At 39.0% G+C, this 23,522-nt stretch overlaps 2 protein-coding genes across 4 annotated transcripts in view; one reads left to right on the forward strand and one right to left on the reverse strand.

Annotated features, from left to right (window-relative positions):
- Positions 1-14,914, reverse strand: part of LOC117297506 (transportin-1-like) — a 45,316-nt gene extending 30,402 nt beyond the window's left edge. For both annotated transcript variants that reach the window (XM_033780580.1, XM_033780581.1), the window contains exons 1-3: positions 14,781-14,914; positions 13,167-13,242; positions 5,529-5,785 (exon numbers count right to left, since the gene is read on the reverse strand). In XM_033780580.1, the coding sequence (XP_033636471.1) occupies positions 5,529-5,785; positions 13,167-13,242; positions 14,781-14,879 (432 nt within the window). In that variant the 5' untranslated portion in view covers positions 14,880-14,914. The remainder of the gene's footprint in view (positions 1-5,528; positions 5,786-13,166; positions 13,243-14,780) is intronic.
- A 779-nt stretch (positions 14,915-15,693) lies between these two features.
- Positions 15,694-23,522, forward strand: LOC117298005 (F-box/WD repeat-containing protein 9-like). 2 transcript variants are annotated; one of them, XM_033781218.1, is made up of 11 exons: positions 15,694-16,081; positions 16,951-17,280; positions 18,038-18,180; positions 18,841-18,969; positions 19,507-19,619; positions 20,146-20,237; positions 20,538-20,689; positions 21,598-21,711; positions 22,044-22,133; positions 22,383-22,536; positions 22,757-23,522. In XM_033781218.1, the coding sequence occupies exons 2-11, from the start codon at positions 17,028-17,030 to the stop codon at positions 22,828-22,830; spliced, it is 1,314 nt and encodes a 437-aa protein (XP_033637109.1). In that variant the 5' UTR covers positions 15,694-16,081; positions 16,951-17,027; the 3' UTR covers positions 22,831-23,522. The 2 variants fall into 2 exon arrangements, with proteins under 2 accessions (XP_033637109.1, XP_033637110.1); XM_033781219.1 differs by having other exon boundaries at positions 15,694-15,810.

Consider the following 23,522-nt stretch of genomic DNA (forward strand, 5'->3'; position numbering starts at 1 on the left):
TGCCTTGGTGCCCTTGTAGAAATGTACAATTTCCTCATCTTGGTGCCCTTTACCAAGGAGGAATTGCCTTGATGGCCTTGCCCTTTCAAAAATGAAGCATACAGGTCTGCTATTGGCCGGTCCATTATGCATGGTTTATATTTTTAGTAATCTTTTTATGCTCTTCGATTATTTCCTTGTATTGTTTTACAAGGATAATTCATTTTTATTATTATTGCTAATGATTTAAAGACGTACAGTACATAACGTTATGTTGTATTTATTATCATGATTTTGGGTTGAATGTTTTTGATTAGAACGGGTCTCAAACCATCAGCCCTTGTATTAAGAAGCCAGTGCTCTACCATCTGAGCTATCTAGCCCCATCAAGCCTATCTATATGTAGATTAATATAGGGCCGTAGCAATAGAACCCGGAAAATGCCAAGCGCCGCCACCCTGTGTCCTCTGTGGACGCGGCTTATTGATACCGCACGATACGCGTGTATGTCAAAATGATCATCGCGTGACACACGTGTATGGCAAAATGGCAAGATATCAGCGCACATAGACCGTCTAGTGTGTTCATTGCTCAATGATGATGACACATGCGTAAAAAAATGGCGTACATGCATCCATAAAAATTGTCTCCAACGAAACCGCACGCACAATGAGACACTCAACGTTCTCTGGGTTCTATTTCTATGCATCAGGGCTAAGCGAGACATGGGTTGGGCAGCAACCAGTCACAGCAATGGTAATGTACAGTATTTTGGCTGGTAATCTATGTCTGCTAAGCACGAGTATCTGTGCTCGACAATTCTTTGTGCTTACATGCTTTGTGAAATTGAGCTCAGTATCTACACAGTTGGAAGGCAGCTTTTTTCAATTATAATGCAAAGGCTGTATAACGAGGCAACAAAGTATGCATAAATGCAAACATAATTTATGACAACAATGCGAAACAGAATTAATGTCAATAAGACATAGCAGCTGCTCTTTTTACAATCACAATATTGCAATAACTTAAAGGCACTGGACACCTTTGCTAATCGTCAAAGACCAGTATTCTCACTTGGTGTATCCCAACATATAAAACAACAAATCTGTGAAAACTTGGCCTCAATTGGTCATCGAATTTGCAAGAGAAAAATGAAAGAAAAATCACCCTTGTCGCACAAATTTGCGTGCTTTCAGATGCCTAATTTTTTTTTTAAAAGACTTCAGGTATGAAAGCCTTTTAATATTACCTTTTCCCCAAAAGACTTAAGGGAGCCGTTTGTACTACAGGCCTGGAATTACACGTCCGCCACGACGGCCATGGCCGTCGATGCCCTTCCAACTGGCCATGATGCCCTTCAAAAATTTCCGCTTTTCACGGCCATAATTGCCGTGCCCTTTTGGCCGTCGTGCCCCTTTTTTTTTTCTTAAAAAAAGGGCCGTCGTGCCTTTATTTTCATTAAAAAAACACAAATATTTACGTGTTTAGTATTCGTCCAACGAAACTTCGCTTGTGAAGTGTAAAAAAATATAATCCAATGCAATCAGGTCAAGAGTCATCATCGTACAAACAACGTGCAGCGCAACTTGTTATTCCCATCGTGACATCCGTTGCAAACACGTACACATGTACATGCGATTAGCCCGAACATCTGAAGTCCCATTTTCACAGGGGACCCGTCTATTACATGAATCATTGAACGACAGCGGGCGCTGTTGTTTTTCGACCGCCCTCTGCTGGTGGCATTGTTACACCGCGTGATCTGAAAAACTTGTTTAGTTACTATCGCTAGCAAAAACTTTTCAGGTCAACTATATAACTTCATAATAGAATAATACCGCGAAAACAGCATTTGAAGCGTTCTGAAAGGGATGAGTACGAAAGCTGTGCTGCAAAATGCAAGAAACTTGACTTCTTTTTGGGGCAATTAAGGATTTTTTTTTTTTTTTTAGTAGGCCTAACTAAAATAAAAGTTAATCAATTTAATGTAATGCCAATCATGATTTGCTTATGATGAATAAGGTATGATTTATCAATATCCTTCTTCATGTAAACTGGTCAATTTTTTTTTAACTGATTTTAAAGCTGCTGCTTTATTAATTTCTTTTTGTTTGGGGGGGGGGGTAAGTATTTTTATATTTTTAAATAATACAAATATTGTTTTAAAACTAAACGGTACAGTTTGCTCATGAATAAGATATGATTTATCAATATCCTTACTGAGATTTGATTATCAATATCCTTATTCATGTGAACTGTTTAATTGGGTTTAACCACCCGTAGGGGTCCCCCTGGTAAATTTTTTTTTTTGGGCATTGATGCCTTTTTTATTTTCACTGTTTTGGCCTTGGTGCCCTTTCTACTGGCCTTGGTGCCCTTCAAAATTTATCCTGCTCCAAGGCCAAAGTGGCCTGCCCTAAAAAAATTGTAATTCCAGGCCTGTACTATCAACAGCTCTCCATTGCTCATAACCAAGTAAGTTCTATATATGCTATAATTATTTAGAGTAGTTACCAAAAGTGTCTAGTGCCTCTAAGGCAGCTACATATGTACATACCATCGGGAACATTTCTCATCATGTCACAATAATTTTGATCAATGACAGATACATGTAGATCAATTCTGAGCAGTCCCAACAAAGACAGATGGCATTGGGAGATTTTTCTACTACTCCCAATTAATCAAATACATGTAAAGATAGACTGACTTCCCTCAGCAAGTGTACGTCCGACGACCTGACCATTCATAAACTGAGTATGCTAGTCAAACAAATTGAGCTCCTGGACAATCTAAGAAGAGTGATTTTTTAGGAGCTCAAATTGAGCTCCTGAGTATTCTCAGGAGAGCGATTAAAAGAGCTCCTTCTATTTCTAACGAAGGTCTGGATATTAAATCGAATATCGCGATACTAAATTGGAAACGATTTCAATATCGGATCGATTTGGTTTTAAATGAAATATCGATATATAGCGATATGATATCGATTAAGTATTGCAATATCGCGATGTATTTCCTAGCTGAGACATCTTGCACCCCAAAGGTTTGGAGTAAAACCAGATGAATAGGTCATTAGAGAACACCTCTCTTATGCTTTGACCATCTCTTCTACAACTTTCACTGGGAGTTTGAAGACTGATGATGTCTAATTTAATTAATCGCGATTATATCGAATATAGCGATATATTGTCGGCGATATATTGAGATTAAAATAAATCGATATGGCCCAAGCTTGTTTCTTATGAAGCATTTTAAATGCATGAAGTCATTAACCAGGTGTAGGCAACTATGTGAAGTATTATGCCTGCTTGCTTACTGTGGAGAAGCTATGGTTCAATAACATAACATGTATGAGACATGCTGTTTTTACCTAACATTTTGGCTGCATACATTACTATAACTGCATGCACCTGTGAACCATAAATGACAGCTCTACAAGTACACAGCAATAAATTTGGTTGCTTGAGGGGACATCCAAATGTACTACACTGAGATTACATTCCATAAGGGGTACATCACTTAGGGTCGGACAGAAATAATTACGATGTAGTATTATGAGTACTGTAAAACAATTTTACTTAATGCATCAGGATTTCTATTAATGTTAAAAATTCTTATTTTAATGTGGTATTGGTTCACCGCAAATCTTGCTGTTTTGGAGATTTCGTCTTAAATTCTTTGAATTTAACTATTTTACTTGTTCCTGTTTGCATATACTGTAGGGCCCTTAAGGATAGCAGCTGCAAAACTGATTGTCTTTATAAAACGGTGAATGAATCAACGAATAAACAAATAAAGATAAATAACAAATTGTAAATATTTCTCGAATTTTTTTTCGTTTCGTTTAGCTGTTTCCAGTTTCACTTGAAGAAATCCTAATGAAGTTAAAACTTCAGCGAACATTTACATTGAAATTTAACTGATGACATCAGTGTTGATATTTAATCGATATACCTTTCCACTTGAAAACAACCCTATGGATTCAGTACAAATGCACACCGAGTCAAGCAATCATGCCATCACACAGCGCGTACAAAGTGTCGGCGGATTCTACAAGTTGACACCTAATGATAACTGTGTTTCCGCCGTGCGATACATTAGAATGAAGGAGCCACACTTGCATCAAATAATGTCATGCTACCTCCGACTTGCCTCCGGCACATTTTATGAAATCTACAAGGTACGGTAGCCTCTATCGTTAGACAGGGTGGCTGCACGACGGCGTCAGGTAATGCAATCTCTACAGCCAGATGGGTTCTATGTGCTTGTATCAACAGGGTACTTGCTTTAATTATAGACCATTTTAGTCGAACCGTGTGCAATATTATCATTTAATGGACACTATACTTGGTAGATTATTTCACCCAATTTATTCCTGAAGTTTATGTATCAATACACATGTGCCAAAACAAAAGTACAGTCATAGATTGGTAAATACTCAAAACAAATAATGAACACAAAAGCTTACTTGGGTGAGAAGCACTGCAGCTGTTGATCACTTCATTGAGAAATGATTCCCTTTGAGTTGATACGGTTCAAATATTTGTTCACCCAAAATCATTTGAATCCTGAGGGTTGGTGTTGATTTGAAACAGGAACAATGATTGTTTTTAATTAAAACCATCATACACTTTCGGAACACAAAAAGAATTCACAGATTTACAAATAACTTACAGGGTTTACAGAAGGTAATGGTAAAAGACCTCTCTTGAATTATTATTCCATGAAATGCTTTACTTTTTGACAAAACAATAAAACAATTATCAATTCTCGACAACGAGAATTACGGATTTTAGTAAACACATGTCATGACACGGCGAAACGTGCGGAAACAAGGGTGGGTTTTCCCCGTTATTTTCTCCCAACTCCGATGACCGATTGAGCCTAAATTTTCACAGGTTTGTTATTTTATATATATATAAGTTGTGATACACGAAGTTTGGGCCTTTGGACAATAGTGTTTCCCGAAAGTGTCCAATGGCTTTAAAGAGGTTTTGTGAATGATTTAGTCCGTTGCAAAAAGCGAACTAAAGGTGCACCGAAAACAAAAAGAGTAACAAACGTGCTCATAGTACAAATTTTTTTTTTTTTAAACATGACAATTGTAAAATTTGTCTACTTCTCTCCAACTAAGCTTGGGCGATATCACGATATTATCGAATATTGCGATATTAATTTGGAAACGATTTCGATATCGGATGGATTTGGTTTTAATCGAAATATCGATATATCGCGATATATCGTGATATATTGCGATATATCGCGATAATCGCGATATATCGCAATATCGATTAAATATCGCGATGTATTTGCTAGCTGAGACATCATGCACCCCATAGGTTTAAAGTAAAACCAGAAGAATATGTCATTAGAACACCTTTTATGCTATGACTGTCTCTTCTACATTTTTCACTTGGAGTTTGAAGACTGATGATGTCAAATTTCATTAATCGCGATTATATCGAATATCGCGATATATTGTCGGCGATATATCGTGAATAAAATAAATCGATATAGCCCAAGCTTATCTCCAACCTGCCTTTAATTCTTACCTCACACGTATTGTAATCGCCAGAGTCTAGTAATTGACATAGCGTTGGCAACAAAGCGGGCCAATTCTGGAGCTCTCCCTTGGTTGCTATGGTGGTGATAAGAATACCAACGGTGGCCCGGATCAACGGGGAAGGATCCCCGACGTTCTCCAGACATTCGCTCTTGATGAACTCGGTCACGTTGGGAGGGAAGTTATGGAAGTGTGCCTTGACATTGTTCTTGAGAATCAGGCCGCTGAGGGACCTGGTCGGCTCATCTGTAGGAATCAAAATAGAATTAACACAGCTCTGGTTAGACCGTGACATTTCAAATGATATTTCAATTTCAACTCTCATGAGTATCTTTTCTTTCAACATACAGTGCAGCGCTGAGTTGTCTGCGCTAGGAGTAGTCTATACTATGTAAGTGACAGTGTGACAGAGATCTGACTTGAAGAGAACATGAATGTTTTGCAAGATGCCCAGTGCAGAGATTCCTTGGATGTTTTTCTACAAACATTCGTTGGTACATTTTTAAGGTGACAATGTGACATACTTATCTGACTCACGCCCGGTTCACAATGCAAAGCAAATTTTGACATCACATGGGTGCTTTCGCAGAGAATAGTTTTGGCAGGAGTTAAACACAGTTCAACTGCTTCAAACTATTTGGTGCAAATTTGTAACGTCAAAATTTGAATTCGCATTCGCATTCACGGGAAGCACGAACTGGGCTTTACAGATTGCATGACTGTTTCGACAGATGCTTACTACAGAATTTTCTTACCAATGGATGTTTTTCAACAAACATGATTGATATTAAAGATGAGCAAGAGACTGCCTAGCATGCACTCAAACATTTAAGGAAATCTTCTGGTCACCCCAGACATTGCTTTTTAAAAAACGTGCCAAGATAACAAAAACACACACAAGGGGTGGGTCCCTATATTTGAATATGAACAACGCTTGCACAGTCTACGGAAATGAAACTGACAAATTTGACAATAATTCAGTACTGAGTATTAAGATAAAATTTGCTCAGTCTATGAAACTACTGAGTAGGCCAAATAAACTGTTAAACAAATCTTTCACAGTCATCAGGGATGACTTGCGCAGTCTATTATTATCACTGTGAAAACTAGTTAATTTGCAAACATGAGCTTCAATAGGAATAGAACATCAAAAGTATAAAATGTACATAAATGTACATGATCATACTGTACCTTTTGGCATAACCGGCCTACTATATAATTAATGATAACAAAGATGGCTCCTCGGCCATTGACCCAGCATTTAATTTGCATAGTAAATTGGAGGAAAAAACTCATGATCACCCGAGCAAAACTACACTGTGAATCACCGTGTGCTGGTGTACTGTGTACATGTTTGTATGTGCAGTCATTAGCATTATTGGTTCGTTCAAAGTAACCATTATAGTTTGTAATCCTATCACAGCAAAATACAACAAAGTGCACCAAGCAGTAAAAGTTCAGGTTGTTTGTAACAATTAGCAATCAACTCAAATCCAGGCCTGTATGCTTCGTTTTTGAAAGGGCAAGGGCACAAAGGCATTTTCTCCTTGAAAAGGGCACCCTATGCGGAAATTGTAAGGGCATCGAGCATTTTAAGGGCATCGAGGCAATGACCAGGGGCCACGGAGGCAACCGCCTTCGTTGCCTCCGTGAAGTATCAGGCCTGCAAATCCATTCATTGCACCATGTTGCATTTAGCAGGGTTTAGCAGGGTTCACTAGGGCATTGGTCTGTACTCATGGTCTATATAGGATGTGCAATCCCAGTCCCCAGCAAACATCAGTGCATATTGGTGTAATTAGAAGGTAGGGTGACAGACTGCCCAGCGACAAGGCTGGTGTAAACCAGTTCACTTCACAATGCAACAGAATACTCCTTGAACTTTGCCGTTTGGCAGGGTTTTCCATTTCAACTGTTTTAGCATTTTTTACGCATTTCAGGGGGGGGGGGGAGGTGGCTAGATAGCACCTTGCGTTGAGATTTACTACACATGCATAATGTACAGTAAGTCATGAACAAGTATATTTAAAGGGGCTGTGTCTTCATGATGAAAGCAGACGTGTCACTGTGCATTATGAACTCTCACCCAGTTAAAGGATTTTGGTACATGCACTTTTTCTAACACAAAACACAATGTCCATTTATTCTACTACGATTCTGTCCACGATTTACATTTACCTTACAGAGTTGGAAGATAATGATAATACAAAGCTTCCCTTGAAATATTAGTTACTGAGGTGCTGGAGTTTTTGAGAAATGAGAAAAACAATGTCATGAAAATATGTTTTTAAAGCTAAAATAATTTTCGTCACATGATCAGTGAGACAAAAATTATTTTCATGACATTGTTTTACTCATTTCTCAAAAACTACAGCTCCTCAGCTACTAATATTTTCAGGGAAGCTTTCTACTATCATTATCTTCAAACTGTGTAAGTTTAGTGTAAATCTGTAGACATTGTGTTATTCGTTCTACAAAAAGTACATAGTCCCTTTAACACCATGTGTGCGCTCCATAGACATAATACTGAGGGAGGGGGAGCGCACAATTGATCATGACAGCCAGCCCCTTTGAAAGGGAAAAATTATTAAGCATTTCTCTTTGGACGAGAATTTATGAATTCCCATCCGTACAGTTTACAATAAACACAATCCACCATGGCCCAATTTCATAGTGCTGCTTAACAGCCAAATTTGTGCTTACTGCGCGATTTCCATTTCATAGCGCTGCTAACCATAAGCACAGAAAAGGCATGCCAACCTTCCGGTGCTTACCGCACATAAACAAATGACGTCACAACGCAAATCCATGGTAAATATGGTCGCCCATTTTTTCTGCTAACCTGTGAAATACGCTTGCACCTTAGCAAATTTTTCTGCTACGGTAAGCACGAAAATTTGCTTCCGTTAAGCAGCGCTATGAAGTTGGACCCTGAACAGTGAATATTTCATTGATCAACATTTTAATAAAAACAATATTCATGTTGTCAGAAATTCATACCCGACTTTATTCAATAAGCGTGATTTGCAACACACTGAGCCCTCTACAGTTAGCCCACTGAGAGCCCAAACTTCACAGTGTATTCTGGGTTAAAGATGGTCAATAAATAATGTAGGTCAGAGTCAAAACTGCCCAAGCCTACTTTACATAGCGCTGTAAAACCCTGCTGGAATCTGAACCAGAGTACTTTGTCGACTTGAAAAACAATTTAAGAGATGCAGCTTATATAACAAAAATGACTGTAACTATGTTTGTTTAGCGCTGTACTGAAAACGATCTATAGCTTCCAGGTACCTACCCATTTTTATGGTGAGAAAATAGGCCACTTTAAAAAAGAAATTCAGTGGAAACTTGGAAGCTCTACAAATGTCAAGTTTGAGTTGACATAACTACTCTTGAACCACTATGCCCGGCATTTAGTTATTCATTCCACACCCTGGAGAATTTGGGGGAAATCCGACTTGGAAATTTAATTTAGAAACATTTCCTGATATCATTTACATGTAGGGTGGGAACGAATCGCGCATTATGTAGGTTTCGCATACATGTATACATATGTACTGTGTGTGCTCGAAAGAATGAATGCGAGTCAGCCATAGGGCTGAGCCAGTGATTTTAGCGTCAGGCCAGTTAAAGGCAGTGGACACTATTGGTAATACTGTAAATAATTATTGGCATAAAACCTTTCTTGGTAACAATAATAATAATAATAATAATAATAATAATAATAATAATAATAATAATAATAATAATAATAATAATAATAATAATAATAATAATAATAATAATAACTTGTAATGCGCACATATCCACCCTGCTGGGTGTTCAAGGCGCAGAGTAATGGGGAGAGGTTATTAGTATAAAACATTGTTAGAAATGGTTCCCTCTGAAGTGACGTAGTTTTCAAGAAAGATTGTAATTTTCCACAAATTTGATTTCGGGACCACAGATTTAGAATTTGAGTTCTCGAAATCAATTATCTAAAAGCACACAACTTTGTGTGACAAGGGTGTTTTTTCTTTCATTATTAATTTATCTTGCAATTTTGATGACCAATTGAGCTCAAATATTCACAGGTTTGTTAGTTTATGCATATGTTGAGATATACCAAGTGAGAAGACTGGAATTTGACAATTACCAATAGTGTCCACTGTCTTCAACTCAGCATTTAGCTAAGCAGTCTTTTGTTTTACAATTAAATAAACCTCAATGTTAACAACTAAATTTATTATGTGTTCAACGCTTTGAGACTTTCTTTTTGAGGTGTAATGCGCTATAGAAATGCGGCTGTTATTATTATTTATTTTTTATTTTCAGGTCCAGTATAAATTTCGAGCCACAAGCTCTTCTGTCTTGCTTATAATTTGAACAATGATATCTGGGCACAAATCATTTCGATGAGAAATTCCATTTACAAATTGTGTGTTGATTTAGAACAGCTGAACATGTGCACTTATTAAACTATATCTCCCAACACTAATAATATAGCGCTGGGAGATACCACTGAATGAATGCACCACCCCCTTCTAAACTCAACCACATGCCCACCCCACACAGCCTTTTGTTTGGAGTTGGGCGATTCCATTATCAAGACGGGTTGGGTTCATTGTAGATAGATTCACACTTGATCAAAACTAAATGGCGGTCAAAGTGCTAGTGCTATCGTTTACTTTTTTTTCCCCCCTTTTTTTTAATACATTAATCAGGAGACTCATCCATTGGAAAATATTTGTCAATGCTGTAACGGTTGCACAATCAAAATACTTTTAAAATTGGTTCACAATTGTTTGGCTACTTAAATATTATTCAAGTCACAGATGTACATGATCATGACTAGGTCCATTCATTGTATTCATTTATGCAGTGTAATTTACCTAACTATTTATGAAGTAAATAAATTAACGAGTTGTAAGCAACTTAAGCAAATTCAAACCATCCCCAGTTATTCACAATCATTTTGTCCCACGAAAAGGGCTGATTTGCATTTTATTTTATTTTATGTTGATTTATAACCAAGTTAACATTAGGGTTAACCGTTCTCCTAATGCACAAGCGAGTGCTGGGCCGACTGTTTCGCCAAAATTGCGCGCGACTGCCAATTGACCCCTTGCAAGCGCGTCACACGCGACGACCGATGCCACGCTCACCATGTTTGTGGGCAGTTAGGTTTACGTGTATTAACGCCGCGTCGCCTAAAATGCGCACTTCAATGCATAACGCACAGCATACTCTATGCATAGAGTTATACATGAAAACACACAGTGAAATTGCCCACCAGTATGGCGCATTCAAGATTTTTCTGACGATGACGTCAGGTGAAATGGGTCAATATGTGCACATTTTAAAACGGTGACTTAAAAAGTACAAACTTAGATTAGAGTCTGAAATATCTCATCCCTCCAATAGTTTAAACTTGATGTCATTTGCATATTTTCAAAAACCCATGGCAAAAAAAGAGCCAATTGGTTAAATAATTTCTTTGTGCTTGTTCAAATATCAAACACAAAGGTACAATGTACACCTGCTTTGGAGAGGTATTCACAGCAGATGCATTAAAGTGAAATGTAAAATGATTTACAAAAAGGATAATTGTTAATTTCTTTGGAAAGCAAGTACAAGTAAGCCTACATTTGTACATAGTCTGGATTCCTGCACTGAAGTCTTTATTGACAATTAATTAGTGCATAAATCAACTATTGACAGCACTCCAAGTTTACAAATCATTGGGAAATGCCACTCTAAATTACTGGATCACTTCAACTTATTCTCTGTAGGGATATTTAGATTGTTCACTTTTAAGCCATACATAGATTGGTTGTTTCCAATGTAGTTCTGATTTATTGCCAATCAAGAAAGTTACAGTGAAAGTGTCTACTTGCTGAGAAAACAGCAACAAAACTGTCACGGTATTTTTAAAACGACATCGACTCCATCTGTACATTTAGCATGGTGACAGCGGGTTCCAGCCTCACCTCTGGCCACAGAATTCACAAACGGACACCAATCCCCAGAAATCGATTCATGACGATTCATGATGAATCATTTCTCAGATTCAAATGTTTTAATTGACTTCTAATCAACGAATGATATTTCGTTTTCTGACGAAATGATTGCGTAGGATGTTTACAACCATTATCTTTAAAACAAGTATGCTTGACAGCAGGACAGTTCTTTTCAGAACTGAGAAGTCTCCCGAACCCCCGAACATTTACTCCCGCGGTAGTAGAATAAAGCAAGCAATTCTCTCAGAACAAACTCTACCTGGCAAGTTGATACACACATGGTGTTACCCGCAAACCAAATATACATTGATGCCTCACCATGCAATGCCTCAAATCCTAGAAGTATGCTTTCACATAGAAAAAACACTCTTTTTAAGTTCTTTACCAAAGTATGACACTACCTTTAATGATGAAGCCTTTGTGTTTTGGGGGTTCAAATTTGTTTCCACAGATGTACCACTGGGACAATTAGTCAATACTGCATTTCCCTGCAGTAAATTATGACTAGATCCAGAGCTTCACTAGCAAGTGAATGAAAACTTTGGGCCAGGGTGGGTGGGGTGTGTGTGCATTCATTAGACCTTCACTTCTTCAAGGTTATAAAGCTATCATCATAGGAAACTGGGATCACGTATTAATTAACAGTTAATACTTCAATGAGAGTTTTAGCCTGGTACTAGTCATTGGTTGGTGTCCCCTGCTGGGGGCAGCCAGGGTGATCCCACCCAAAGGCTACTCTTCAATGGTGTGTAACCATCAGGCTCACCCAGGGGATATGACACGGCCAAGGTTAACAAATCAATCATCCACACACGCCATCTTTTTTCTCTTTCATACTTTCCTTCGTTTTAACTTCCAAGGCTTTTTTGCACTGCTCGATTGATGCTTCATTCAAATAATGTTGATTCGAGAATTTAGCCAGGATTTGGTTTACAAAAGAGTGTCAAAAATATCCCTCTAAAACAAAGTTATTCAAGAAAACTGTATCTGAAAAACCTCAAACAAAATCCAAAAGCTGATCTTGGTTGTAACAACCAAAATTAAGGACAACAAACTTACGTGCTGAAAATTGAGCGTGTTTTTCATCATTTTCTTCAGACTCACAGAAAGGATTAAGCCAAATCTTCCCAATCATTATTTCATATATTTTATGGTTGTCCACACATAACATGCACACTGTCTTGCTTCATTTTGACAATCATGTATAACACTTTTAAACCAATTACAGATACTAAATTTTATTACAGTCATTTCAGGACAGTTTTGGCTTTGTTCAGGAACTGGTCATAACTGTGGGTAGATTTACATCAGCAGACACTACACTTCCTTTAAAGGCATCGGACACCTTTAGTAATTGTCAAACACAATTGAATTATTCGATGCAAATTTGTGACGTCAGCATTCGGATCGCTTTCGCATTTGCAGAAAGTATGAACCGGGCTTTACACACAAAATATACTATATTAAAGGCCATAACCAAATCTGACGTCTACATCGACAACTATGGCTGTTGCTAAGGGTGTCGCTAAGCAACCTCTACCTAGCTCAACACATGATGATGCAGAAGTCTAGCTGTAGCCGCCAATTCGGACATGGCCAGAGTCCAGAAATTGTTACTAACTTACCTTCTGTTTTCAACTTGGTCAACACGTAGATCAGAAAATTATTGAAGTCGGGGAATTGATTTAGTTGTTCAAGTTTCTGTGAAAAAACAAATTAAGTTAAGGAAAAGTAGTTTGTATTGAATCTTGTACTGAAAAAACAATGATTGTGCGAAATGTTTTATAAAACAATGGTGGCCATCTTCCATCTTGATAACACCTGTAAGTTTGTACGAATCAAGATATTATTCAGAAATTGTAGCAGACGGCAGGCATTAAGCCCCTCCCTCCTACCCCTATCATACGATTTGTACACTTTTGAAAACGGTGATAAATGTCAACAGCCCCTAAGACTAAAGAATCATGGACGTGTTCTTCCTCCATGGTTACATGTGCTGGTCCGATGTTTCGTTGTTGCGAGAGCAAGGCAGTATTTCCTTAGTCCTTAGACTAGTGAAAGGGAACATTAGTGATTAAGAGAAATGTAAATTTGAATAGGAATATTTTAAGAGGTACCAAGGGGCATGGAGGCAAGACTGATCCAAAAGCTCTGCCCCATTGCATATTGACCAATCACAACCCATTGCGCCACCAAAAGTCTGACAAAATTAAGTCTGACATATGCATGTGCATACGCTTGGCGCGCGCAGCAAAGTTGTGCACAATGTCATTAGAGAGGCTCACATGTTCTTGCTCACACATGCGCCATGGGCGGAGCCTAATGCACGGTCTATTGCTGCAGTTGCCCCGACGAACTTGAGGTATCCAGCTTGCATCTGATGTAGTTGACCTATAACCCAAAGTTCTAAACCTAAACTATCATCATCATTTATAAAGAATGTTGACCTCGCTCAGTTGTCACTTATCAGTCAAATCATGCTGACGGCAATCAAACAACTTTTCGTTTTAACGCATAACTCTGGAAGATTTTAGGGCGACAAAGTTAAATCCGGAATATCCTAAATAAAAAATCAACCTGTTATCACGCAGCACAAACGACTTATGGCACTAATCAACCAATATTGAACAGTATTGGGGTCCGCAAAAACCTCCATCATTCCTTAATTTATTCTATATTGTTTTTATAAAAACCTTTTATTTTTATTATAAAATTTACAATCTCAAATCTTACTTCAATAAAAATCCTTCATGTTTGCATTTTATAAAAAAAAATAGCCAATTATTTACACACTCAATCAACATAGACAGACAAATTCCTGCAGTCTCAAGCATGAACATATAATGGAAAAGTTTCCGTATGGCGCCACCACTTTTTCATTCGAAATAAAATAATATAGTATCTAATTTACCTGATTGATATATCCCTTTTTGTAAAAATGAGTGAAAAAGTGGTGGCGCCATACGGAAAGTTATCCGAAATGAAAAGTGAAATGCCTTCTTTCAAGTCACTTTCCCGTTGCGCGATGGTGTACGTGTACATTGCATTGTGCACGTTATATGCAACGTTCAAACCGTCAAAAATGAGTGTCACTCACTGCAATTCTACACTACACAACGCACGTGCAATGGCGGTCGTGTAAATACAACGACCATTTTTCTTCCAACAAAACATCGTGCAAAATCTACCTAAACAACACCGAATTGCCTACAAATTAATCCCAAATGATAAAAGGATACTTGTTGAACCGCTCGTTGTATCTCTGTGTCTGGGCTTTGCGACTCTTTTAAGAGTTGTAGAATTTGAGAAAGTCCTGCTTCGGAAGGTTGCCACGCCATATCGCCATAGATTTTCACGATCTTTCAATGTGTTTCTCGTTGGTACCCCGGCGGCGCTTTCATGTTACCATCAATCACACTCAAAAAGAGTATTCGGGACCAGTGTAGCCAACAGCAGTAGTGTGTGTGTGCTCCATGCCATTGCGTGTGCGTAGCCGATGGGGAGAAAAACGCAGTCTCAGACTTGAATTCAAGTCTAGTATTTTATTTCAATTTGTGCCTTTACAATGCCTCCCCCCCCCCCCCCCCCCCACCCCCCTTAAAAATGTTCAGTTTGGCAGGCCATTTTTTCATCGGATAATGGAATCGCTTCCTAAAAAAACAATCTTGTTCAGAGAAAAGAGTGCGATATTTTTTGCTGTTGTGTGATAATGAGGCTGCCACATAAATAATTATCTGGCAGCCACTGGAATTAAGTGGCGGCCGTAGTTTAGGAGAAGTATAAGGGAAGTGGCGGCTGCCAGATTAATGGTACACAAATAAATTTTCGCACTAATGAAAAAACTATTTCACATCCTGTTTCCTGGCACTATCCTGCTTCCACAGATAAATGATTAAGAAAAGTCATATTATTTTGTTGATTGTGAACAATTCCCCCCTTCGTTCGAGATGTATAACAGATGGACCCCCCCCCCCCCATGGGATGGCACCTCAAGAGGGCGGTGTAAAAAAAAAAGAGCAGTAAGCGAGGCAGTTGACAGCTGGCGACTGATGAGGGCGTCATTTACAAAGTCTGCTATTTTGTACATTTCTAAACGGGGTAATCGGTATGTGTGCCAAAAGTGACCTACTTGTATTCCTTTAGTATAGGGGTCAAACCATACGTCGTGTCTAGCAGTTACCGTTTTAGAGAGCCACCGTGTTTGATCACAACAACAATGCAAACCAGCACGCATCACGTCAGCGTATTAACGATGAGATCTATTTTTAGGTAGTTTGTCATTGTTTGCCAGCGTGTAATCTGTTTTTAGCGGATAGTTTATCGTGATTTGGAGCTTTGGGTAGTTCAGTGTGTGGTATGGTTGAGAGTGCATGTGGTCTAATCCAGGGGTAAAAAAGGGGATAGTAAAGAATTCAGTTTATTAATTAAATCATCAGAACCCGGCTGATTTTATTGTAATTGTAATCACCAGCAGATCACTATATTTATCAGTGATTTGGTGATCCTGCTGACTGCTGCTGTACCAAAATGAGGATGAGTGGTGAGTGAGTATGCTCATACTGATTAGTGATTGACAATATAGGCTACTTACTTGTTACTAAACTTTACTAAATTAAAAATTAAGTAGAGAATAGAAAGAATGATCCGTTGTTTAAGCTGGGGTTGACTTGGCCCACCTTGTTGAGCTGATGGCTCCGCTTTTAATAATTAACATAGGTTTCATCACGGGTAACTTTCCGTATGGCGCCACCACTTTTTCACTCATTTTTACAAAAAGGGATATATCAATGAGGTAAATTAGATACTATATTATTTCATATCGAATGAAAAGTGGTGGCGCCATGCGGAAACTTTTCCTTCATCACTGTCGCCATTACATAATGGCCATAACATAATGGCGACGGTGATGAGACCGATGTTAAAAGCGGGGCCATTCTGTTAATAACAGATCAACAAGGTGGGCTAGGCCAGGGTTGACTCTTCAGAATGACTCTTTTTCTTTCTTTTTTTTTTTTTTTTTTTGGGGGGGGGGGAGATTGCCAAATGCGAAATAGTCCAAGTGCTAGTGGGTACAACATAAATAGATGCACACTTCTTAGTTGCAATAACATAACCCTCCTGCCGTCGGCAGGAGGATTACGTTATCGTAACTACACATATCTAAGCTATACTATAGTATTATAATCTAGTCTGCGCTTGCACAATAGTTGCTCCAAAAAGAAACACAATAAATAATATGGGCAAACTTATAGCTAGGTTAGGGCGACTTTGGAGTTAAGTTAGTGGCATTTATTTGATCCAATGGTGTACAACTACAAGGATTTTTAACAAACAAAGCAAAGTGATGAAAACTACCATTGAAATTGATCAATATAATCAGTTCTGGTCGTTTTTTTTGTCTTTTCACAGAGACTGAGTAATAACATGCCTACCCCAACAGTCGATACAAGAAAACACATCATAGCAACCAAGATCCGTCCAGCATCATGAAAGACATCACGACTGATGAGGTAGATAACGATGAAGATTGCACTTTCCCGGACGACGAGATGAGCCAACTGACATTACTAACTTTACCTCCGGAACTCTTGCTCAATATCATCTCCTATCTCGGCGCCAGGTTCGTTGTTCATCGGCTGAGTTTAGTCTGCAAGGAGCTCCATCAATTAATTTCTGATGATGCAACCTGGAAGATCCGGATCAGTAAACGATGGCCAAATCAATATCCAATTATTCCAGGTAAGTATATCCTTCTGAAAATGGGAAAACTGGCCAAACCCGACTCCTACTTTATCATTTGTTACAGGGCTCAAACTTTATTCTGGACTGTAGGCCCGAGGCGAGTAAACTCAAGACCTGGGCCTAATTTAATAGTGCTGCTTAGCGGCCAATTTTGTGCTTACTGTGCAATTTTTATTTCATAGCGCTGCTAACTGTAAGCACGCGAAAAGGCATGCTAACCTTCCGGTGCTTACGGCCCAAAAATAAATGACCTCACAATGCAAATCTACGGTAAACACGCAATATGGCCGCCCAATTTTTCTGCTAACCTGTGAAATACGCTAAGGCTTAAGCAAATTTTTCTGCTACAGTAAGCAGGCAAATTTGCTTACCGTTAAGCAGCGCTATGAAATTGGGCCCTGCTGTCTTGTAGATTCCACCCCCCCCCCCCATTAGACCCTGGCAGGTTTGGTTTCATCTTTGAAAGGTCAAGGCCACTTCAGGCCCAATGCTTCGTTTTTTGAAAGGGCAAGGGCACCAAGGCATTTTCTCCTTGGTAAAGGGCACCCTATGAGGAAATAGTAAATTTCTACTGGAAAATTTCAACTGTCAAGGGCATCAAGGCAATGACCAGGGGGCATAGAAGTATCAGGTCTGCCATTTTCATTTTGAAAAGGGCACTTCTGCCATTGGGAAAATCTGCCATTGGTGTTCTTATCCGCTCAGCCATGATGGCCACTAATCACTAATGTATTGACTTTATTTTTCAATACAGTTGATGATGAAGAGTTTGATTGGAAGCTGGCATGCATGGAGAGAGAGGAACAATGGCATTTATGGACAGCCACTCAAGACATGGAATATTTCTCGTTGACCAATGGTCACTTCGGAGAGATTGATACTGTGCATCTAATGCAGGTCAGTCAAGAACGACGAACAATGGTTTTATTTCCCTAATAAGCGAAAGCGAAACGATTCGGCTTGAATTTGTTTATTGTTTCAGGAAGTGGTTTAAAGTGAAAAGAAAGAGTTCAATGCCATCGTTTGTTGACTGAGTGGAATCAGAATGCAGTGAAGAGGTATTAAAATATTGGTTAAACTCTTTCATGCACTGACCTGTCGCTAGCAACCCGTTTATATCCTTTTAGAAAAACAGTAGTAAAACAAGACAAAAAGATTGCACGGCCGGACAATTTTCAGAATAAGAAAGAAGACTCTTGAGGGTGTTATTTTGACCTGTCTTTGGGGGTAGCTCTTTGTAATTTACCATGTAAACAATATTGTGACCATATATTAATTAATTTATCACTTTTTAAATGGTGCATTAAAAGGTTAAACACTGAGGCCTGGTTCTTAATAATTTGCCGAAAAGAAAATGAGTTTAAATTATCGAGAACCAGGCCCCATCTTTAAACAACTAGTTAAGAACCGATTTATCAGCCAATCTGTTTGCTTACATACAAACATTGGTATAACATGTATGATTATGAATTGCACAAATCATGAAGTTTAGAATATAATGGATAAACTGTATTTATTTATATACTATTGATTTTTTTTTGCATTGATCATAATCAGAACGGTGAGATTTGCGTCTCTGGATCTCGGGATCGATCGTTCTGCGTCTGGGATCTACGGAGGCTGGATCAAACCAATCAAGAGAAATCCATCAAAGCAGCCCAGGTCAAATCAACGGATGGTCATAAAGTGAGTTTTAACAACTTTCAACCTTGGGTTGGTGTAGTGGTATATTTCCTCGCATCCCACCTGTGGGACCCAGGTTCGAATCCTGCCATTGGCACTGTGTGGATTGGGTTTTCAGTTAGGTTGGCATAGTTGTATCTTTCCACGCATCCCACCTGTGGGACCCAGGTTCGAATCCTGCCATTGGCACTGTGTGTATTGGATCTGGTTTTCAGTCCCTACCCAGCCTCAAGACCATACGCAGCGCGCCGAATCGATACCTCTTCGATTCGTCACTAACCCCTAGCTCCCAAGGGTGACTACTTTGCATGCACTCTTGTTAAAATCTTTTGAATGTTTGTAAGACCCTTATTACACAAGTATTTTGACGCAATTCCATCGCGGATGAATCCTGTTTTTACACAGTCCCTGTAAAATGCATATAGTTAAGGATATATCACATGATCAAAGAGGAATGAGGGGGACCATGGCTTGATGTGAGTTACCCTACTCGAGTGTTGATAAAAGATTCATTGTTGTTGTTGTTGTTGTTGTTTACAGGGCTGGGTGTGGCATGTTACTTCAAAAGACAATGTTGTTTGTACTTCGTCCTGGGACCAATGGATCAACCTCTGGGATGCTAATTATGATTTTGAGCGTATCCAAGGATTCAAGTGAGTAGAAAACACTGTTTCATCAAAAACCAAGTGTGCAATAGTTATACCACTTATACCCGGCCCCAAAAGTGGCAGAAGGCGTCCACCAAGGTGTCGCACAGTTACACACACTCTATTTCCTCTTGTACCTTCTCTAAAATCGTTTTCCTGAGATCTCCAGAACACATTAAAGACATAATAGGAGGGCGAGGTACATCATGCCACTTATCAGCCACAAAATGAGTTTGAAATTTGCGGGTTTTATTTTGGGGATCCATAAGACCCCAGGTCTCAGTGGCTAAAAATTTTAAGATTAAAAATTGAAGACACATTTCCTGATCCAGTTTATTACGCTTGTATTTGACCAAGCGCTGAGACATGTAACAGAATTTTCTTTTTGTCTTTATGTGTTATAGGTATACTTTATGTGTTATAGGTATACTTTATGTGTTATAGGTATACTTTATTGTGTCATTATTGAGTAGAGGTTTTATGGTATTTTATCTAGTATTTAATTTAGTGTCAACTGTTTGTGTTATTTCAGGGGCAGTTCAGCCTTTTTGTGCTCCATTCTTCATGAACGTGAGGTCATTGCAGGGGCCTACGATAAACACGTCTATGTATTTGACAAAAGAGGTAAGTATAATTTGGTATGTAAAAAGTGAGCTGTTAGATATGTTATACTATCAACAGTTCTCCTGTACTCATTACCAAGTAAAAGTTTTATTATAATAATGATAACCAATTGTTTCTGAAATAGAAACTTTGATTGGCTGTTGTTTTCCCGCTTCTTTCTGGATCCTCCCCTTAATCCCTTTCCCCTCTCTTTTTCTATAAATGGATATGTATTTGTTTGTACTTGTTTTATGCCTCTGAAGAAGGTCCATCAGTGCCTTTAAATTAAATTTAGAAACAAAATTTGATATGTCTTGATAGATCGGAACGAAGGGAGTACACTAAAGCTACGCATGCACAAGAAACCAGTTCTAGCCATAGCATCGGACGAGAACTACATCATATCGGGAAGCGAGGATTCTACGATCAATGTGTTCGATCGACGAGCTGCACAGACTTACAAAACCATCAAGGTATAAAATCACTGCAATAAGGAGTTAATTTTCAAAGAAAATACTAGTAGTAATATTACTGGCTTCTTATATAGCGCGCATATCCGTAACTCAGTGAGGCTCAAGGCACTTTAACATACAGTATTTTCCTGCAAGGTATGTGGGACTACGTTTAAATTATGAGACCTACTCCTTTTACATAGCACCATGTAATGGTTTACAAGGTGCTTTGGCGCAATATGCAGCCAATCAAACCAGGAACATCAGGGCGAACCCCTTCTCTTTTCGATAAGTGCACTGGGTTATTTTACGTGCTTTACACAACACACAGGACCGATGGCTTTATGTCCCATTAGAAGTACGAAGCGATGGTTAAGTGTCTCGCTTAAGGACCCACACTCTGCTGATCAGAAACACCAGTATTTGAATCCGGCCACGACACTTTCACAGTAGGGGTAAAGGGAGACACTGTTTAAAAAGTCTATTGTGGTACCCGAGTGTTTTTCTAAGTTGCCTGTAAAAAAATTCCTAATAATAATTTGGGGGGGCTAATCGTCCTTACTTACAGCTAGAGCTGAATTGCGAAGGACGCGGCTACAACGTTTTCGAGAAGCAGGCATGCAAGGGCGCATTCAGCTGCCAGCCACATCAACCCATTATGACCACGGAGCACAGCCAAGATTGAAAGTGTTCGATTTTTTCCTGAGGGAGGAAAACCAGATAGTCTGGAAAACCCTTTTGGCACAGCAGAGAACCAACGAACAACTCATCTCACATAGATGACCGGGAATCGCACTGGGGTCACCTTGGTGAGAGGCGAGTGCTTTACGCACAAGCCAACCGTGCCACCCTTATATGCCAATGCCTTGATGCAATCTGGTAATCTGATAAACTGATTGTTTATTACTTTGACGTTCCTTTTGTTCCAGCTGGATAAGTTCCCATTGTGTATGTCTTATGATCTCAGTCAGCTTTGGGTTGGAAAGAAAAACGGACAAGTGGATTTGCTTGCTCCAACCCATGGGGAGTTTGACGTCGTACAGGTAAGAGTTTAATCCTAGAGAATTTTTACTTTTTTTTTCTTTTTTTTTCACCATTATTCACTTACAGAGCTATGCGTATAAGCGAAGAATGCCAAGCCATGTGGACTACGCGCAAACACAAGTAGAAATTCCCTGCTAACTTGTAAATACACTTGATGTAAGGGCACGTAATTCCCTGCATTCATAAGCGCTGTGAACTAAGCGTGTGCAGAATTCCCAGCTTCATAAGCACTGGTTCTTTGCTTACAGTAAGCAGAGCCATGAAAATTTGACCTTAGCAAGAAAGCTAGTTAGCAATTTGTTTTGAAATTTTCCTGCATTTTCTTTTTCAGACTTACGACGTTGGACACACAGGGAAAGTCACAGACATCACCCACAGTCTGGGGTCTATAATCACCTGCTCTACCGACAAAAAAATTAGAGTAAGTAATCATTCTTTATGATGTCCGGGATGGATAGGTAGCTGCCTAGCATGTCTAAAACCTAAGCTACGAAGTATTTTGTAATCTCTGGGGGTTTTGGGCGATCCAGTTAGTAAATGGCTGGGCGGTTTCGGGGTTGGTACAGAGACTTAAGGGTTATATCACATGTTCATGTGACCAAACAGAGTTCATAAACTCTCAGATGTGTTTATTATCGATGATTATTGTTGTGCCTTCTAAAATCAACAGATCCATGAGCCAAACCATAACCCTTCCACATTCCGGGTCATCGACTGTCAGACATCCCTCGCTTCTCTGCATACGAACACCAGCGTCTTAGCTGCAGCAGGCAGTGATTGCTGTGTCAAAATCTGGAGACCGATCCGAGAGCCAGAGTCCGAAGGTACGGAACTTGGGAATGAAGAAAACAAATGGCAATTGTGATATGACACATTGGGTCTCATAGTTTCGCAATAACTTCAAACCTTTTAGCCCCAATGGCCCCTTGTCGACTGTGCACTATACTTTGCTTGAGCCCCAATGGCGACTTTAGTCACCCAAGAACACACAAAAACATTTGATAGATCCCAATTCATAATTCAGTCATTGTTTATCTTCAACAGAAGCTGCAACGGCCAGAGCTTTGGAAAGAAAAGAACAGCATGTACCTCCAGATTTAGTGTGGGTTCCGTTATAGTACCTAGGTTGTCATTTGTATACTAAATAGATTCATTGTGTGAGTGCAGAAAGAGGGCTTGAAAAGCAGCTTAAATAGTCTACGTGTTTGTAACTACTGCACAGACCATTACAGAATAGCTTTATTAAAGAAAGAGGTTTGAATAACACATCCGTTTCCTCTGGCAACTCACACCTGTTATTTCTATGTAATTCGTTTTTTACAAACAGTGGACTTCACATACCAGTAGCTGACTGCCCCAGGCAGATTAACTACTACTAATCCATTAAGTTTTATGACCTGTGTAACTCAATGCAAACACACTCACTCATGGCAAAGGATGTATACTTTTCAAGTTTTTGTGGCAAACTCAGAAATGTCTTAATGAAGCTTTACCGTAATGCATCGTACTCATTCAAACTGTAACAAATGTGATACAAAAAAACACATGTGTATTTGCTGTGTGAGGGTCAGAACAAAAGAAAATGTTTTGCATGTCTGTATAGAACCTAACCATCAACTGTACTCCTATGGTGTTCGCCATATCTCGTAACGGCTAACAACATGGTTTGTAATTTCCTGTGTTTAAGGTGCTCTCGTCGCATAAGGGGCAGTATCCACCGAAATAATAGTTCAGTTGCCGATTTCACAAAACTCTTCTTAACTTAGGGTTAATCTTATGACTTAGGACGAGTCCCAACCCTGCACTGTAG

Source organism: Asterias rubens, chromosome 12 (assembly GCF_902459465.1).
Source record: "Asterias rubens chromosome 12, eAstRub1.3, whole genome shotgun sequence".
Lineage (NCBI taxonomy): Eukaryota > Metazoa > Echinodermata > Asteroidea > Forcipulatida > Asteriidae > Asterias > Asterias rubens.

What these genes read in the sequence shown, in the direction of transcription:
- LOC117298005 (XM_033781218.1), top strand. Translation starts at nt 17,028, where the DNA reads ATGAAAGACATCACGACTGATGAGGTAGATAACGATGAAGATTGCACT. An exon ending in TCAATATCCAATTATTCCAG is followed by an intron (nt 17,281 to 18,037) that starts GTAAGTATATCC and finishes TTTTCAATACAG; the next exon opens with TTGATGATGAAGAGTTTGAT. An exon ending in CTACCGACAAAAAAATTAGA is followed by an intron (nt 22,134 to 22,382) that starts GTAAGTAATCAT and finishes TAAAATCAACAG; the next exon opens with ATCCATGAGCCAAACCATAA.